The sequence below is a fragment of the Lagenorhynchus albirostris genome, chromosome 14 (genome assembly GCF_949774975.1).
Source record: "Lagenorhynchus albirostris chromosome 14, mLagAlb1.1, whole genome shotgun sequence".
NCBI lineage: Eukaryota > Metazoa > Chordata > Mammalia > Artiodactyla > Delphinidae > Lagenorhynchus > Lagenorhynchus albirostris.
In genome coordinates, this window is record NC_083108.1 from 62,952,287 (window position 1) to 62,970,481 (window position 18,195).

At 59.5% G+C, this 18,195-nt stretch overlaps 1 protein-coding gene across 7 annotated transcripts; it reads right to left on the reverse strand.

Annotated features, from left to right (window-relative positions):
- TOP3B (DNA topoisomerase III beta) lies at window positions 1-17,989 on the reverse strand. Of its 7 annotated transcripts, XM_060120853.1 has the most exons (19): window positions 17,077-17,508; window positions 15,617-16,263; window positions 13,715-13,892; window positions 12,529-12,660; window positions 11,378-11,484; window positions 10,769-10,843; window positions 9,451-9,647; window positions 8,908-9,064; window positions 8,063-8,176; window positions 6,580-6,670; window positions 5,724-5,878; window positions 5,514-5,619; window positions 4,701-4,847; window positions 4,446-4,619; window positions 2,894-3,022; window positions 2,347-2,496; window positions 1,898-1,998; window positions 1,196-1,397; window positions 1-550 (listed from the first exon to the last, which is right to left on the reverse strand). In XM_060120853.1, the coding sequence occupies exons 3-19, from the start codon at window positions 13,782-13,784 to the stop codon at window positions 72-74; spliced, it is 2,586 nt and encodes an 861-aa protein (XP_059976836.1). In that variant the 5' UTR covers window positions 13,785-13,892; window positions 15,617-16,263; window positions 17,077-17,508; the 3' UTR covers window positions 1-71. The 7 variants fall into 7 exon arrangements, with proteins under 7 accessions (XP_059976836.1, XP_059976837.1, XP_059976839.1 ...); XM_060120854.1 differs by lacking the exons at window positions 15,617-16,263; window positions 17,077-17,508 and adding an exon at window positions 17,927-17,989; XM_060120856.1 differs by lacking the exons at window positions 15,617-16,263; window positions 17,077-17,508 and adding an exon at window positions 17,625-17,641.
- Between the last annotated feature and the right edge of the window lie 206 nt (window positions 17,990-18,195).

The window sequence follows — 18,195 nt, forward strand, 5'->3', positions numbered from 1 at the left end:
TTCTGGAGAAGACAATGTGTTTAATGATTTCTGTAACCCAGAGGACGCCATGCAGAGCCTGGGCAGGGCCGTCACACGAAGTAGGCGGCCAGGGCCGACATCTTGTCCTTGGGTCTCCTGGTGCCTGGCTTCCCCGCTGGCCTCCGGCCCCGGCCCCGGCCCCGGCCCTGCCTCCTCCCAGGCCCGCGGTGCATGGGGTGGCAGGAGGCTGCGTGCTTCAGCTCCACCAGCTCCTGGAAGACAGGGTCGCAGAAGACGCAGCCCGTGTGCTGCGTGCCGTCACCCGGCAGTGGGGACCTGGCCTTGTTGAAGTCGACGTCCAGCAGTGCGGCCTCGCAGGTGCCGCAGGTGTCGGCAGACACACGCACGCGGTGGGCATTCTCGAAGCAGTGCGCCACCACATTGCACCTGTTGCAGGCCACCCGCCACTTGGGGCCTGAGGTGGGGTCGAGCACCAGCACACCGCTCTCGCACTCCACGCACTGGCCAATGCCCAGCATGCTCAGCGAGTGCTGGCAGGTGGGGTGTGTGCACTCGTTGCAGCCTGTGCCTGGAGGGGGGAGTGCGGGGGGGTACCATTATGCACACCCACCTGCCCGCCCACCCACCCTCGGGACCTCCACCCCAACCCTCATCCCAGCAGATTGCGCTCCTCTCGCCCTGTGCATGCTGGTCCTGGGCTCTACTTCTCTGAGACCTCCTTGACCTTTGACGTCCCCCTACTCTGAGGTTTCCAGACAGCTTCCGGACGGCCTCCAGCCAAGTCCACCCCCGCTTTACTTTGCTCCCCGTGGCCCAGGTGGGGCCATCTGCTGCCCTGTAAGCTGCTGGAGGGCAGGGATGGGTCTCCCTGAGAAAGGTGGTGACTGAGGGCTTACCCCTTGCTGGGGGCAGCCTCCTCCCACTGCATCCTCTCACTCCCCCCAGCCCAGGAGCACGCCCACTGCCCAGATCACAAGTGATCTGACTACGGTCAACCATCCAATCGCGACTAGGCAGAGAGCGGCAGACTGGCCGGCTGGGCCCTGAGCAGTGCCCGAGCACACCTGGGTCCTTGGGGCCCTGTGCAGGGAGCTCAGGAATGGTAGGCGCGGGGTCCCCTCAGAGTCTAGCATGGCATGAGCAGGGCTGGTGCTAAGGAGGGACCACAGGTGCCCGGGGGACAGGCGAGCTGGCTAGGGAGGGAACAGCTCACCTTTCTTCATGTCTCGGAAGGGTGGGTGGTTGGAGCAATATGGGCACAGCGGGTAGCTCTTGCCCCGCGAGCCTGATGACCACAGAACCAGCTCGAAGTCGTCCAGCGGGCACCGGAGCTCCTTGTAGAGCTTGATGGTGCCATTCTGGGGGAGGGTGTAGGTCTCATCGCAGTGGGAGCAGTGCAGGCGGCTTGGCTTGGCCTGTGGCAAAGTCAGGGGGGGTGGTCACAGGTTTGCTGGGGCTGCTAACCCTCCTGCCCACCCTCATTCTCCCTGAGACATAGGATACGGAACATGTAAAACATAACGTGTAACACCTATAACGTAACACAGTGCGTGATGCTAACGCATAACGTGTAGGTAGCACATAGCATGGAGGATCACCAGGACCTCTCAGGCGAGGATCCCTGGTCACTGAATCTCAGAACACTTGCTCCACACGTACACAAAGGTGCTAAAATCCCTGCACAGCAAGTATCCGTGACAGCAAGGAACATGTTGTCAAGAGAACATGGACAGTGCGTGTTTCAGTGGCCTAATGGCTTACGTGCTGCTGGGGGCAGCGGTGGGGGTTTGTTGGCAAAGCTGCCCAGGCCCCCCACGTCACTCCGTGTGAAAGCAGCTGGAGCAAGGCCCGCGGGGTGGCAAGACCGCCCATCTGTGCACACCTGCCCCGTGTGTCCCGGCCCCTCCCCCCCTACCTGGATGTACTTCATGAACCGGTGGCACTTCCCACAGCGGGAAAGGGGCTTGCCGGTGGCCGCCAGGGGCGAGAAGGACACCTCCATCAGCTCATCCATGCCTGAAAGTGAGCAGGGCGGGACTCACACCCCGACCCCGGGGTGCCCACCTCCACGACAGCCGGTATACCGGGCAGGCTTGAGGGAGCTACCGCACGGGGCCAAGAGTCTGAGGGTAAATACGGCCACCCCTGAGGGTGGGGGTCTTTGCGTCAGTAACTGAGCGGCAAGCGGCAGCCCTGTTTGTCACACGAGCCGAGTGTGCTGCATGTGCTGTCACTGCACTCGCTCTGTAATCCCGACAATGGCCTGGAGCCCAGAGCCTGGATCTGGGAGCTGGTATCGCTGCTGGAGGCGGCAGCCCTGACCAGGGTCCTCTGGCCGGCAAGCAGGGGAGAGGCGGGCCTCACCCGCAATGGAGTCCACGAAGTAGTGGAACTTCCTCTTGAAGACGTCCAGGGTGTGGCCCAGGACCTGGCGGTAGTCGGCTTTACCCTGGGCGATCAGGTTCAGCTGCTTCTCTACTGCACTGCGAATGGTGGGGAGCACTAGCTCCGCATCTGCGGAGTAGGGGATGCACTGTGAGCCCTCATGCCACGGGGCCAGGGCTGCCTCCACCTGTGATCTCCCCCGGCATCCCGTGTGGAGTGGCCAGGACACCCCATCTCCAGGACAGCGTGACAGGATGAAGCTGCTTGGGTGGGGTCTGTACTCCATCTCCCATGGGCCCCTCAGGACTCCTCAGGACAGACAGACGGCACTGCAGCAAGGACCCCAGGGCCCAGTCTGCAGGGAAGAGCCCACGTCCCCCTTTTGGACCCTGACACACACCCATGTGTCCATCAGCCCTGCTACGGCAGGTCCTAGGAGTGGCCGGAGCGGCCTCCTTGTGGTGGGAGTTGCGGGCTCACTGCAGGGCCGGGTCTGTGAGGGGAGGCGCCTGGCAGCTGGACTCACCAATCTTGTAATAGCCGTGCACCAGTACAATACCAAGGTTGGTGGGCTTGAGTCGGCGCCCACTCTCCACGACCACGTAGTTACGCTGGCAGATGTTGTTGATGTGTACGGGGATGCTGGCATCCGTCCCTGAGACACAGCAGGGTCCTGTCAGACTTGGCTCCCCCTTCACCCCCGCCTGCCTTGTGGCCCCCGGTTCTCAGCCCTGCCCCTGGGCACCACACCACAGGCCTTTTCTGGGCTGTCCTGTGAACCCAGCGTCGATGTTCCCAGCTCAGAGAGACTAAGGAACTCCGCCAAAGTCACAGAGCTCGGTCTGCCCCTCACATCTGGAAACGTGCCCTCCTTGGCCTCTCCCTGTCTTGACCTTGTGGCACCCACACCTTTCCAGAACCAAGGCCCCAGCCCCCCAAATGCAGAGGAGCCTCCCTGACAAATTGTCCCTCCAAAACCTGCCCAGGTTTGCCCACTTGCTGGCTCCCGGTCCCTCGTGATCAGTCCCCAGGGCAGGCTCCCAGCTGCAGGGTGCACCTGCCCCAAAGACATCTAGGTTGTCTGGCACTGCCAGATGCTGCCTGTACTGCTCCCCGAGGTCCATGGCTGGCGGGATGAGGTGGGCCAGGCTCTGAGCCCCATGTGGCTCTGCAGTGCTGCACCGTACACTCCCGCGGCACCTCCTGCACTCGGGCCACAGCCCCGAGGCCCCTGGTCAACAGGGCCGCCCTTAACTGCTGTCGGGAGGTCCGTGACACTGTCTAGTGTGTGGCCACGAGAAGCCACGGACGTCCCGTCAACAAGAAGGCGCAGAGGGTGCTGGGTGAGCGGCGCCCACACCCGCAGCAGGCTGAGGACCACCAGGACCCACTGCAGGCACCCAGGCCCCTGGAAGCAGCAGCCCAGCTCTCCTGGTAAGGCCACCACTGTCACCAGGACCCCGGGCACAGGTAAGAGGCTCCCTGGCAAGGCACCCGCGGGACTGTTAGTGATGGAACAGAGTCCAGATACCGTGGCCTGGTTGTCCTACAGCCCTCCAAAGCCTGTCAACTGTGAGGGGCCCGGTGAGCTGGGCAGCCCATCAGGGAACAGGCAGAGCCCCTCGGAGCAAGCACCACCTGGGGAGGTGGCACTGGCACAAGGCCATCCCCCGGGGTGTGAGGCCTCAGGTCACAGCCCTGGGCCTGGGGACTGGGAGAGACCCTCGCCCGTGAGACATGTGCATCAGCGACCCCACTTTTGAGCTCAAAGCTCCCCGGGTGGGGCATGTCCACTCCCCTTGCAGGGAAGCAGTGCCGTGGGAACTTGGCTTTCCTGTCGCCCTGTGAATTTGTTCTGAGTTTTGTGTCCTCCCTGTGGGTGAGTCACTGGCAACCTGGGCCAACACTCAGTTCTGGGGGTGGTAGTTAGTGCCTGTAAGGGTGCGTGTTGGCCTTTATAGGCAAGGCCAGGTCCTGAGGTGGAGGCCCTGGCGAGGGCCTGCCCGCGGCCACCCTGCAGGCTCAGCTGGCCACACTGGGCCCCAGCCCTGGGATGGGAGCCCTGGGCCCGGACCCACCGATGCCGTGCTTCTCCATGAGCGTGATGAGCTCAGCCTCCGTCAGGTAGTCAGGGGGGCTCGTCTGCTTCTCCAGCATCTTGACCTCAGCCACGGCGAAGGTGTCGCCCCTCTGGCAGGTGGGCAGGCTCTCCTCCAGGGGCACACTCTGCCAAGGCATGATCTCTGTGAAACCTGTGGAGACCGGGCGCCGACACTCAGGGCCGGTGGCCGTGTCCGCGGAGGTGGGAGAGGCGCCTGCCTGGCTCCACCTACCTGGGGAGATGACGGTCTTGCCTGTGCAAGTGAAGCGCTCAGGCCCGATCCGGAAGGAGATGGTGCTCTGCAGGTACTTGCAGTCATGGCTGACTGTGGCGATGAAGTGCCTGGTGATGTACTCGTACAGCCGCCAGGCCTCGCCGCCTGCAAAAGGCGCGGCTGCTCAGTGCCGGGCTCTGGCTCCAAGCAGCCCCAGCACTCGTGCTCCAGCAGCAGGGTGTGGGCGCCAGGGCTGGCCTGCTCTAAGCCCTCGAAGGGGGAGGGGACACACAAGAAGGACTGCAAGCATCTCCAGGCCTCGGTGGCTCTTTCAGGCTCTGCTTCTGGGTGGGACTGCGCTTCAGGGCCCAACCTACCCCATAAGTGACCTGCCACCATCGCTTCAGACTGGGGCTGTGCACAGGGGCTCCTGTCTCCCTCTCCTGCCTTCTCCCAGCACGCAGGCCACCAGCAGGGCCTCGAGGGTGGGAAGTAAGGACACCCCATGGTTGAGCCTGTCACCCTGCCCCGGTCTCATCCCACTCCATCTGTGGTCTCCTGCCTGGCCTGCTCCAGCGCCTGCCCGCACATCACACACCTGCTGCTACCACTTCACTCCTGTCCCATCCATGGCGACAGAGCACAACCTTCAGGTGGCCCCTTCACTGCAGCCGGGGCCAGTGGGGGCCCACACTGCTGATGGGGCCTGACCCCGTCCAAAGGTGCCATGTAGCCAAAGCTCCTCACCCGGCCCTCCTGGGAAGCTTGAAGCGCACGCACGTGCATGCGTGTGTTCGCGCATGCGCAAACTTCTGGGGGGAGCCCCCATACCTAATTCAGCCTCCGTGGCAGACTTCATGGGGGTAATGGGGGGATGGTCGCCAGCGTCGTGGCCTTTCCGTGGGCGGTTGATACCTTCCGCTAACAGCCGCTTCACCTGAGAGGAAAGCCCGGAGCAAGGCATGAGCTGAGCAAGGCTGCCAACCCACATGGGAGGAGTGGCTGCTCATCCTGGCCTGGCCCGTGGGGTCCTGGCCTCACCGTGTCAGCCCAGTAGGGGTGGTTGGCCTGTTGCCGCAGAGGCCCCTTCAGGTCGAAGCTCTCGGGGTAGTGGGTGGTCTCGGTGCGCGGGTAGCTGATGTAGCCCTGCGTGTAGAGGCGCTCTGCGGTCTGCATGGCGTGCTGTGGGCCCATCCCTGCCGGACATGCAGGCTCAGCAGCCCGGACGCCAGGAGAGCAGGCACCCCTGGACCAGGTGCCCAGGCTCCTGGGAGGTGGGGGCCACACGGCCTGATCCAAGGCCAAGCTCCCCCACCAGGGCAGGGACACCAGGGGTCATCCTCGAGACGCTGGCAGCCATACTGCTGAACGTGGCCTTCAGAGCGCCTGTGTCCTACTCGGCCTGGGGTCACACCCACGCCCTATGGTCCACATGCGCCCTCCGTCCTGAGCCCCCAGGCGCATCTGCGCTCACAGCGCTGCAGGGCACTGATGGGGTTCATGCTCCTGCTCCTCCCCAACCTGCAGAAGCTGGCCTCAGCGAGCGGTCACTCCATGTCATCGCTGCCCCTCGAGCATCCCTGGAGGTTCTGCCCTGAGAGGATGGTGCCCACGGTTTCCTGAGGCTGCAGAGGGGCCACCAATGCCTGGAGGCTGCCAGCTCCAGACCAACCTTCTAGCACAACCTTCTCGCTATGGTAGAAACGAGGCTCAGGGCCATGTCACAGCTGTCACACCTGTCGAGTGCCCCGCCCACACCTGGCCTCTCCCTGCACCAGGGACGCCACTGCAGCTGTCCCCCTCAGGTAGCAGCCATCATCACAATCGCTACTGTCAAGACGCCATGTGCCTGCCTCAAGAAGTCTCCTGGGGGCTTTGAGGCAACGTCCACACTCACCCAGGGAAGAGCTGGCCACACGCAGCATCTCCACGGTGTTCAGGGCCAGTGGCCTCTGCTTGGCCTTCTCCTTCCTGCTCATGGCCTCCACCTGGGGGACAGAATAGATTCACGCATGGGTGCAGGGAGACGCCATGACAGACTCAGGACATGTGGCCAAGGGTCTAGACTCTTTTACCCTCCCAGCTTCTCCAGTTCTCTTCACAGCGGACTCAGGACTTGAATGAACATTTGTTCAGGCCCAGGAAGGAAAAATGAAAGAAAATTCTTTTCCAGGGAAACAGAAAACCTGGAGAAAAGGGGGAAGAGTCAGGAGAAAGGGCTGCATGTTTGAAACCCAACAGGAGCCAGCGTCTGCCAGGCTGCGGGGCTGGCGGGGGGCCCGGGGGCCGTGGGGTGAGGCCTTGTCGCCGGGGCAGCTGCTTACCCCTCACTACACCCACTAGTGTTGCTACACCTGCCAATTTGAGAGGAGAAGCTGAAAATTGGGATTTTTTATGTGAAATCTCCTAACTTCTAAAAGTAGGTAACCACTTTGGAACTTGGTGAATACCATGCACTTTAAGGAAAACGGTGGTGAGTAACCACCGTCAGTCTCTGGGCTGAGCAGCTGTCAGAAGAGTGACCACTTTGTGGCAAAAACAATCCAAACCTCTCAACCGCCACCCCTCGCCCCTGCCAACCTCACGTGGACCTGGCCAGGGCCGTGCCCCCTGAATTCCGGACAGATGTGGGGCTAACGCTGAGGCCAAGTGGTGTCTGTGCAGCAGGGGCAGCTTGGATCACGGACAGGGGGAGGGGGCACTCAGACGGGGTGGCCACTGCGGGCAGAAGCACGGGGCAGCTTTAGGTGAAGCTCTGGGGCCTGAGTCAACTGCCCTCAGCAAGGGGATGCCCAGGAAGGTTCAGGAAGGACGAGAGAAGGCGGCTGAAGGAGGCCAGGTGAGCCTCAGTGACCACGGGGGCCGTCATGACTGCAAGGCATAAGCTGCCACAGCCGCAGACATGCCCCCACCCATGCGGCCAGCCAGTTGCCAGGTGGCATCAACCTCTTCCTAACAGCCACGCAGCCCATGCTTTCCAATTCGTGAAAACCTGAGTAAGAAACGTAGCACATGAAGGCCACGAAAGCTGATGACCCAGAGACGCCCGTGCTGGCTGTGGGACCTGGGCGGGTTCTTGATGTGCGTAGGGGCCTCTAGTTGCTAGCCTGAGGTGTCACAGAAAAGGGACATATGGGTGGAATCCTCCCAAAGGAGGTAATGCCCACAGGGCACATGGAGGGCTCAGAGCAGGCACGTGGTGCACGGCAGCTATGGCCTGGGAAGGAGTTTCTTAGTGGGAGCGTGTCGTGAGTAACCATTTTTCTGTCTAAAAAGTGTCTGTGTTCCAGAAAGGCAGAGAAAGATATAAGCCTAGGTCAGCAGAGTCTTCTGAGGCCCCCCCCAAGGCAGACGGGACTCATGTGGGTGGAGCAGCCCACCTGGGCCTCCTTCTCCAGCTTGGTCATGTTCAGGAACATCTGTGCGATCTCCCGGTCGAACACACGCACTCGGTCCCAGTCCAAAAGGAGGGATCGGTCCTTATCGGCATCCACCTGCAGGAGGGGAACAGGAGAGCCCGGGAGAGAAAGCATCCAGGTGAGCCAGTGCCAGCAGGGAGAATCGGGGCAGACAGAGCTGGTCCTCGCCTGGGCCCTGCCTCTGAAGTCTCTCGGCTGTACCTGTTCAGGTGCACAGTCGCAGGTGTGCAGGTTGAGGCCCAGCCCCTCCCCAAGTGGAGGCTGCTCTGACACGAGGCCTCCTTGCTGAGATCAGCCAGACGGCCTCACGAGGGGAGCCCCAAGCCGAGGCTGAGGTGTCCTTAGGGAGCGCCGGGGCCCCCACCTCTCATCCCCTAAGCCCCGCTGGCACTAGATGTGGCCCCACCTAGGAGACCCCAGCCCTGTGTTGACTGAAGCAGCTCTGTATTATGCTCTAAATCTTACAAAAACCTTCCTTTTTACTTGGAGCAGGAGTTCCAAGACTTCTTAGAAGCTCGAAAGTCAGCAGCTCGTGGCCCTCAGTCCAGTCCTTGGACCTGACCACCCCAACTGTGGGCCTGGCGGGTGACCTCACCCTGAGCTGCCAGAGCGTCCAGGCCTGGCCTTGTCCTGCGGCCTCCACGAAGGCTGGGGGCCCTTCCCTGGGCACCCGCAACCACTTCCTGGTGGGACAGCCACCCACAGCTGTGCCCTTGGCCTGGGGACTATGACAATGATGATGGAGGCTCTCAGAATCCATACCCAAACCCGGAAAGACCCAGCATGAACAGGAAAAGGAAGTGAACCTTGGCCTGCAGCACCCAGTAGGTCTCCGGTTTGAAGGACTGGATTTTATCATGTCTCTCCACGCAGAAGCCCAGCGTGGGGGTCTGGCATGGCCCGAAGGAGATGAGTGAGCTGTCTAGGTTGCCGTATTTCCCCTGGAAGTATTTAGTCTGAAACCTATAAAGGGGGTTGGGGGGAGAGGAGGACATTTTGGTCACACATTCACTCAAATACCATCGTTAGCTGCCCGTGGGAGTCGGGCAGGAGGCTGGCTGGCGGGTATGGGAGGAGACCAAGGCAACTGCTCCCTGCTCAAAAGATGGAAAGGGAAGAGCAGAGGCTCTGTTCACCCTGGCCGGAAGCCCTATTTTATTCCGTGCCCCTCCACCCCCTCAAGACCTGCCCACCCTGCTTGTCGAGAGGGGACCTCTGTGGTCTGCGTCAGCTAAAGAGACAGTTTTCTTGGGGATTTAAAAATGCTGACAATCTCCTGTCGCCGACCAGGCCTGTGGGGAGGTTGGGAGCCAGGCGAGGCAGTGGCCTGGCCAGGGGGTGGGCAGCACCTGGTGAAGGCGCAGCCGATGCGCAGGTCCAGCTCCTGCCGCGCATCCACTGAGAGTGCCTCGTTGTGGTCGGGCTCACCCAGGCGGACCATGGCAGTGCAGATGTCTGTGTCTGTGATGGAGCTGAACCGGGCCCGGAACACTGTCTTCTCGCCACTGTGGGCCTGATTCATGACAGGCAGCACCGCATCCAGGACCTGGGGAGGCGGCCGGCTGTAACGCCCACACCTCACCTCACCTGGGTGCCAGGCCCCCTCCACTGCCCCCTCCTCCTGGAGCCTCAGTCTCCACAGGCCTCCTGCCATGCGCTTCCTTTCCTTCTGTCCACTGCTGTGTTCAAACCCCCTTCCTACTGCCACCCCCTCTCTTCCTACAGTGGTTTCCACACCCAAACTAGGAGGCACTACTGCAGGGGACACAAGGGACCCCAGCCTCCAAGTCCACCCCGATCCACCCACTTTCCCACCTTCTAGAGGAGGGAGTGCTGGGAGGGCCGAGGGGATTTGGGAGACTTTCCAGAGACTGGAGGAAAGACAGAGAAGGGAAAAGAAGACGAAAACGCAGTGGATAGGGGTGGGGGCCGGTGCATCTCAGGACTAGAGCAGGGTGGGGGACCTGGGGGGCCTGGAGCCCAGACTCACTAAGAGTTAGTGAAGGCCGTGCAGCGGGAGGGGAGTCGCCGCTGGAGCCTGGCCATGCAGCTTCCTTATGGGGAGGGAGTGGCTCCGTTTCTGAGGGGAGAAAGCCTGTGAGCTGCCAACATTCTCCACCCCAGACGCAAAGGTCCCTGGGGAGAAGCAGCCCTGCAGGGGAGGCGTCGGGAGACGGGTGTCTGGGAACAGTTTCCTGAGGTGCCAGGTCCCAGGTGAGAGCTGGGGTGTTCCAGCCTGAGGGGCTCCTGCGGGAGGCAGGCCTGGGAGCTGCCACCTGCTTCCAGTCTGAGGGGGGGGCGCCTGGGGGCTGGCGGAGACGGGAGGCGGGAGGGCACAGCTTGGGGGGCGGGGGGAGAAGGAGGTATGTGAAAGGGTGTCAAGCAGCACTGGCTGAAGGTCCCTGCATGGCGCTGGGAGGGTGCGATGCTCAGAACCCACCCTCTCCTCCAGGCAGTCCTCCATCTAGGAAATCCTGCCGCGGCTTCCTCACAATGTGCCCTTCAGGCAAAGGGACACTCCCTCCCCTGGGCAGAGCCCATGCATCTTAAAATATCTACAGAATCACCAGAATTTAAGCCAGTGCCATGGTTCCCCTGGCAGCATCAGTGCCAGAAGTGGCATGACAGCGGCGGGAAGGCCGATGTATGGACCCCCAGCCCCCTCACCTCGAAGCAGATGTTCTCTCCCTCCTTGTCGCAGTCCAGCCACAGTACGATGTAGTCACAGCCTTTGCCCTCCACCTGAGCACAGCACATGGGGAATCACACCTGCCTCGGCCCCCAGTGCCTGCCAATGGTGCCCCTGCCCGGCTGGCGGAGCAGAGCCCGGCCCCCGATCACCCTGAGCCCTGGAGCCCGGGGCAGGGCCCAGGCTGAGCCAAGAAGTTGGCTACAGTCAGGCTGGCTTAGCCTCTCAGCAAAGAATTTACTTCAGAACTGCTGTTTTTTGGACAAAAAAGTTATAAATGCCTCGTGATCTTAACCTCCAAAACTGCATTTAAAAAAAAGCTAAAATGAAATAACTAAGTATTAACAGTAGTTGTCTTGGATAGTGAGATTTTAATTAATTTTTTTTTTTACTTACTTGTATTTTCTAATTTTCATCACATGTATGCATTTGTTTTAAAATTAGGAAATCACCACCACCAAACTATTTTAAAAGCAGGATGTTGCCCCGGGTGCCGGGGAGCCCAGGCTGACTGTGGGGGAGGAGTGGGCCTAAGGGCACCTGGGGGGGGGGCGGGCTGAGGGTGCTCCCTCACGCTCAGGACGCACCTGCAGGAACTTCACCATGTTCAGCTTGGGGTTGGCCTCCTTCTTCTCCGTTGGGGCCTGGCTGAACAGCTCGGCGGGGTCCACCTTGTCCCACTTGTTGTACTTTCCTACAAACACAGGCATTGGACGTCCGAATCACACTTCACGCTTCCTGGGACTTGGACCCCAGGAGGAGGGTGGGGAGGGGGAGGCTCGGAGAACCCTTTGCCCAGAGCAGGGCCTCCCTTCGCCTGAGATGTGAGCCGACAACACACTTGAGCCGCGCGTGGGAGCTGCTCCCGGATGTTCTCTGTGGCTGGGGGCACCGCTCCTGGTGGTCTCACTGCCACTCATGCCCTGTCTCCTCCTCCAGCAGGTTTCTGTACCCTCTCCTCGCCCAGCACTTGGCCGGCCCCCGATAGGCGCTCAGCGGATCCCGGGGGGCCTCAGTGTCCTCAGGCCCCCCATCTGGCACATCCCCCACACTTCTCTACTTGGCGTTCGGCCTCACACGCCCAGCCGGTAGGCTTCCTTCTAGGCCTTGCTGGTCAGACAGCCAAGTTCAAGCCCCAGCTCCCTGACTTCAGGGTCCGAATGCCCTGCTGCAAGGGGAGCAAGAACTGCCAAGGCTCTGCTGTGAGCGGCCCGCGCTCGGTGCTGCACCTCCCGCCCCACTGGGGCCTCAAACAGTCCTGGGAGGTGATGGCACTGATCTCAGATCCTTCACACACGAGAAGCAGAAGTGCACGGAGGCCCAGCTCCGGTGCAGCGAGGGTCAGAGCCTAGGTCGGACCCACATCAACTGCGACCCTGCACCCAGCCCCACTGGGTCACTGATGCTGGCCTTCCAATCACCACTGACTGACTGTGGGACAAAGGTCATACTTGGAGGGGCAGCAGCCCTCTGTGGAATGCCTACACGGGCCAGGCCCCTGCTCAGGTGGGGACCACTGCCTCCACTCTGCACAGGAAGGTGCAGGGCACACAGTGACCAAGGGGCACCACTGGGACAGGGACCCCAGGTCAGCTCTCCAGTCTGCTGGCCTCAGGACTCATGGGTTCTGGACAAACCTCTCTGCCTGGAGCCTGCCCTGGGCTCCAACTGGACCCTGGGCAGCACCAGGCAGGGCTCCTCAGTGCAATGGAAGGTGGGCAGGGGGGCAGGGGCTCACCCAGGAAGTCCAGGGTCATCACATGACCACAGACGGACGTCATCTTGAAGCGGACCAGCTGGCCAGTGAAGGTCCCGGTGTACTCGTGCACTGAGCATGTCCCGTTCAGCCCTTTGCGTGAGGACATGCTCCCTGCAGGAGAAGCACAGCCATGCGGGGACCCGGGGCCCTGACGCTGCCTCTTGGAGGGCCGGGGTCCCCTCCCCACAGTGGTCAGTGACAACATTCCTCAGGCAGCAGCAGTCACCGGGTGCTGAGAGATCTAGCGGCTCTCAGGGGAAACACGCAGAGCTGGGTGTGTGTGGGGGCCGAGAGCGCCCCCTCTGGACGCTCAAGAGCAGACACTCTTGGGTCGTTCTCTGCATTTCTGTATTCACTCCTGAATCTGATTTCTGCCCCTTTTAAACCCTACTCAGAGGTTCCCCAAAGACCCCCTAACTATCGAACTTCAGGGTGACCTCTCCACTCCCAAACAATGGCCCTTTCCCTGAACTTTCTCGGCCTCTGGGGATCGGGCACTTCTGGGGTCTCCCCTCCCCTTCAGATGACTTCTCAGCCTGCTGCCCTGGGGTCTCCTCTTCCTTCAGCCGCTGGACTGAGGGGAGGTCAAGGTGGACGCCTGCCATCTCTGGGTCCCCAGCACCCACCAACCACCCAGGGGCTAGGGTGAGGCAAGGGCAGGTGTTCTCTTTCCCAGTGCCCTGCGGTATCAGGGGCACGGCTCAGCCTCATGGCACCATCAAGTGGCGTGAGGGGCGTGGGTGCAGCTGCAGCAGGGCGTCCACAGGGCGGTGGTGCTGATGCCCACGGCATGGCCTCAGCAGACTAGGCCGGGTGGGGTCCTTCCAGTGGACTCTTTCTGCTCAAGTTAGCAGGGCTTGTTTCTGCTGCTCGTGACCGACCACCCTGCCTGGCACAGCACTCGTCCAGTGGTCTGCCTGCCATGTGCTGCCAGCTGCACCTGCACCTTGTGGGAGCCCCGGCTCACGCTCAGCATGGCAGTAATCGCACCCCACAGGGACTAAGTGACTAAGTGACCGAGGGCTTCATCCACACCTGCTGTCCTGAACAGACTTGACTCCAGGGAGCTGGGGTTGCTTAGGAAGAAGAAAGGATTGACCTGCAGAGCAGGAACGTCCACGCTCACAGATCAAAGCCGTTGAGCGCGCCGGGGCTGCCCTCCTACCTCGAGAGAGGATTCTGGCGATGGACTGGGCCAAGGACGGCTTCTCAGCCACCATGAGCACCGTCTTCATCTTGTCTCAGGCTGCCAGCACCCTGCCTCACTCTGCTCTCAGGGAAATGGCAGTGAAACAGCTCACACACTGACCTAGGGCAGCATCACGCTGCTGCCATGCCAACTCCTAGAGAAAAGACATGCAGAAAACAACGATGCTTCCAGTGGAACCTCTCACTTTAAAGAACAAAACAAACCCAAGGCAAGAAAAAGAAACTCAGGGAAACCTGAAGGCACCTGACAGACAACTGCCTAGGGCAACTGAACCGGATCGGGACCACGGCTTTGCTTGAAAAGATGAGGTGGCCCCATGACCCCAGGCTTATTTTGTCCCCAGATCCACGCTAGGAAGCCCTCGGGGCCTTTGGGCCTGGCCCCCCTCCCGTGGAGCCATCGTGTACCCCCAGGGCTGAGACGGCATCCTCACCTGGGCTGAGCATGAGGGTGCCCTGGGCACTTTACCCAATGCAGATGCCCAGGCTGGGCACCCATGTCCTCCTGACTCCCGACTGGGCTGAGACCCACTGGCCAGGAGATCCAGCCCCCAGCAGAGCTCGAGAGACCCTTCGCAAAAGGCCCTGACCTACCTCCCCACTTGCCCTGCCTCCCCACTTGCCCTGCCCCACCTCTCACTTTGCAGGCCAGGGTCTGGCCGGTTAAATTGGACATTGTCCTCTAAAGAAAAAAATACATCTGTTTGCCTGGAATGTTCCACGGATCCTGGGGAAGGCAGCTCTACTGTCAAAGGCCCGGCTCAGGCACTAACTCTTCTTTAAAGGATTCTCCCTCTTTTAGGGAAAGACAGGATGGATCCTTTTCTGTGAGCTGTTTATTCACAGTTGTACCCATTTTTTCCAAGAGGGTTGCTGTCTTATTTTAGGAGTTGTTTAGATAATGAGGAAATTAGCCCTTTACGGTATGACCTGATGTCCAAAACATTCCCCCAAGCAAAGTACAGCTAGAACAGGCCTGTACTTAATGTCACCAGCAAGGGTCGCAGGTGATGGGGCTGGGGGGCAGGCAGACCCGGATGTGGCTGGTGGAATTTGACCGGAGCGACTTGACGACATCTCTCAAAACTACGAGCGTGTGGCCATAGCAGCCCCACATCCAGGGACGAGCTCAGGGATCCCACATGATTTACAGAGCACCCACTGCACGCTCAGTGTGTCGCCCTGTGCCATGAGGGGCAGAGCAGGGGTGGCACAGGGCAGGCATGAGCTGTGTAGTGTCCGGGGGCAGAGTTTCAAGGCGGCCCAGGGACTCCCCTTCCCTCACCCACAGAAGCCAGAGGCCAGAAGGGGAAACTGGCAGCAAAGGGAGTTTCTCATCCCTTCCAAAGTAGGAAGGACTTATCCTAAAACGTTCCCTTAGGTTTTCTCACTTCTGCGTCACAAGAGCAGCCAGCAATTATGGTGTAATTGTCCTGCCAGTGCCCTCGGTGGAGGTGCTGTGCTGCCCCACGTCAGGAATTGTAGGGTCGGGAAGACCAGAGATCAAGCGGCAGGACTTAAACACACATGCACAGCCCTCATCCTGTCCAGCCTCTGTGAGCATCCTGGGGGTGGGGGGGGCGGCAGCCCTGCTTTGCTTCCCTACAGCACCGACCACTATACCCGAGAGCCTCTCCAGCTACGTATTTATTTTTTCGTCTCACAGTTCCTAGAACGTACGTAAACTCCAAGAGGACAGGGCTGTTACTCTAATGACAAGTAACAGACGATGAGCAAATACTGACTGAATAAATAAAAGAGCAATTTTAACTGCAAAGTGAATAATAAAAATACTTTCTTTGATGTCTAAAATTGAAAAACTGACTTTAAATCTGTAAGAGTATTGCAAACATTTCACCTATCCAATGTTCTTTCTTCTTTTTTTAAAAAAATTTATTTTTGGCTGCGTTGGGTCTTCGTTGCTGCGTGCAGGCTCTCTCTAGTTGCAGTGAGCGGGGGCTACTCTTTGTTGCGGTGCGTGGGCTTCTCACTGCGGTGGCTTCTGTCATGGAGCATGGACTCTAGGTGCGTGGGCTTCAGCAGTTGTGGCTCGCGGGCTCGACAGCGCAGGCTCAGTAGTTGCAGCACTTGGGCTTAGTTGCTTCGCGGCATGTGGGAACTTCCCGGACCAGGGCTCGAACCGGTATCCCCTGCATTGGAGATGGATTCCTAACCACTGCGCCACCAGGGAAGCCCCTCAGTGTTCTTTTTTCCATGGTGTTTCTGGAAGTTTTACATCTTCACTACTCCCCTTCATACCTAAGGATCCTAAATACTCTTCCAGTAAATAATTAACGTATTCTTCTGTAAAGATCCCTTTAGAGACAAACATTTTGCCCTAGCATCTTCAAAGGGATTACCTCATTTATCCAGGACAAGGGATACAACTGGACAGTCACAAAAGTCACATCAGCATCAGTCCCAATTTCAGAGCACCTGTCCACCTGTCACTGTGTAGTTGCTATTCCACAGTTGATATGTGGCCTGTCTCCAGCAGCTCTGGCTCTAAAGAAACAGGGCTTCTGGTTTAACAGTTTATACTCCACTACTGCATGAGTACTTTGTAACCTCCTGAGTACCACTGCTTTATTAGGGGGAAAAAATCACTTTCTTTAAGGATATGGAATCATGGAATCATGGAATCCTGGGGGAAGGAGTCTTGGTGATGATCCAGTACAACCATCACAAGAGAGAACTAAGACCCAGAGAAAGCGATTTGCCAAAGGTAAGCTGGGAAATTTACCAAGTTGGGGCTGAAACTCATGCTTCCTTACTTCCAGCCAGGTACTTTTTTTTTTTCTTTTTTCTTTTTAAACTGCACCAGGTTCCACCTTTTAAAAGATTTTGGCAGTCTTAACTGATTAACTGCCTGTGATAATCTTGGGGCCTCCCTATTTTTCCATTAAGGCACATCTCCAATTTCAAAATGGAAGCCAATGAGAACAGAAGCTGAGAGCAGTGGCTTGCAAACTTCATTTATACATCATCTTAATACCTCTGCCTTACCAACATTATTATTCACTTAAGTTTCTGCCTTGAAGAAAAAGCTTAAATATATAAAAAAGGGAAATTTCATAGCCTCTTAGGAGCTGAAAGCCTATAATCAATAACCAGAACTAGATTCTTTCCAGTAACCTACATGGTCTGTCAAGTTTGATCTTGTTGCCTGCCAAAGCTCCGAGCCTGAAGTTTGTCCCCTTATTTCAAAAAGGGAGATTAGCAAGTGCTAAGAGGATGTTGACAGCAAACACCCCAAATTAGGGCTGTAATTAAGAGGGCTGAAAGTCAAGGAGAGTAGAGGTTAGCCTGTCAACTCACCAGCAATACCACAATGGTATGTGTCCTTGGGAGACACAGTGGATAAAGTCCTTCCATGTCAGTGTCTTATGCACAGGTGGATTCAGCTTGGGAGTGGAGGCCTAGCAGTGGTCCGCGCGGCATTTACAGGCCTAGGATTTCCCACCTTAGTGACTTTAGCAAACACCTATGGAGTCAGGGAAAGAACCCTTTCTTAAGCTCCTCCCTTGCAGGCACGCTACAGCTGTAAACGCTACTTTGTTTAATCTTTCTAGCAACCCTACGAAGCCTATGCTGTAACTTTTTAAACTATGAGTAGACTGAGGTTCAGAACAATACAGACTAGTGTCAGTGATCTTTGGCAAGTCTCTAGGGACTCTATGGCTCGCTGGCCACTAAGCCCGCGTTGGGGTGACTTTCTCACGTCCTGTTCTCACAGGCTGAGCGACAAAGAAGGAAGACGAGGCCACTGTGAGAAAATACTTCCCAGGATTCCAGCTAATTTGTCCACAAAAGTGCCCTCCGCACCCCACCCCCCGCGTCTACACCAACTACTCAGAGAAACACACCCCGGCGCCCTCCAGACCGGACCGGGCGGGGGGCGGCGGGCGACGCCTGGTCCCCGACCCTGCCCGACGCGGCGCGGCCTCTGTCCCCGCCTGCGACGCGGACCCCGCCTTGGGGGGCTGCGGGGGACTCGGCGCGGAGGGGCTCCAGCCGCAGCGCCTGCTCCCTCCGGTCACTCCCCGAACCCACTGGCCCGGTAGGAGGCGCCGAGAATGCAGAGCCCGGCGGGGACCAGCTCCCAGCGGCGGGGCTCGGCCCATACCCCGAGCCGCCCTCCGCCCGCTGCTCGCCGTTCGTCGCTCACCCGCGTCCCGGGTTCCGTTCCGCTCCGCCTCCTGCTCCCGGCGGCCGAAGGCGACCTGCTTCCAGGTCCGTCTGCGGACGGCGTCCCCCTCTGCCCTCCGGCGCCGCACGCCCGCGTCCACAGGTTCCGAGGCTCGCGCGTTCCGGGGCACGTCCTCCAGTCGGCCCTAGCACGCGGGGTCCACACGGGTCCCCAAACCCCACCCAAGCCCTCCCCGCCTGGGTCCGCAGAGGTCCCCAAACCCCACCCTGGCCGGGGTCCCCAAGCCC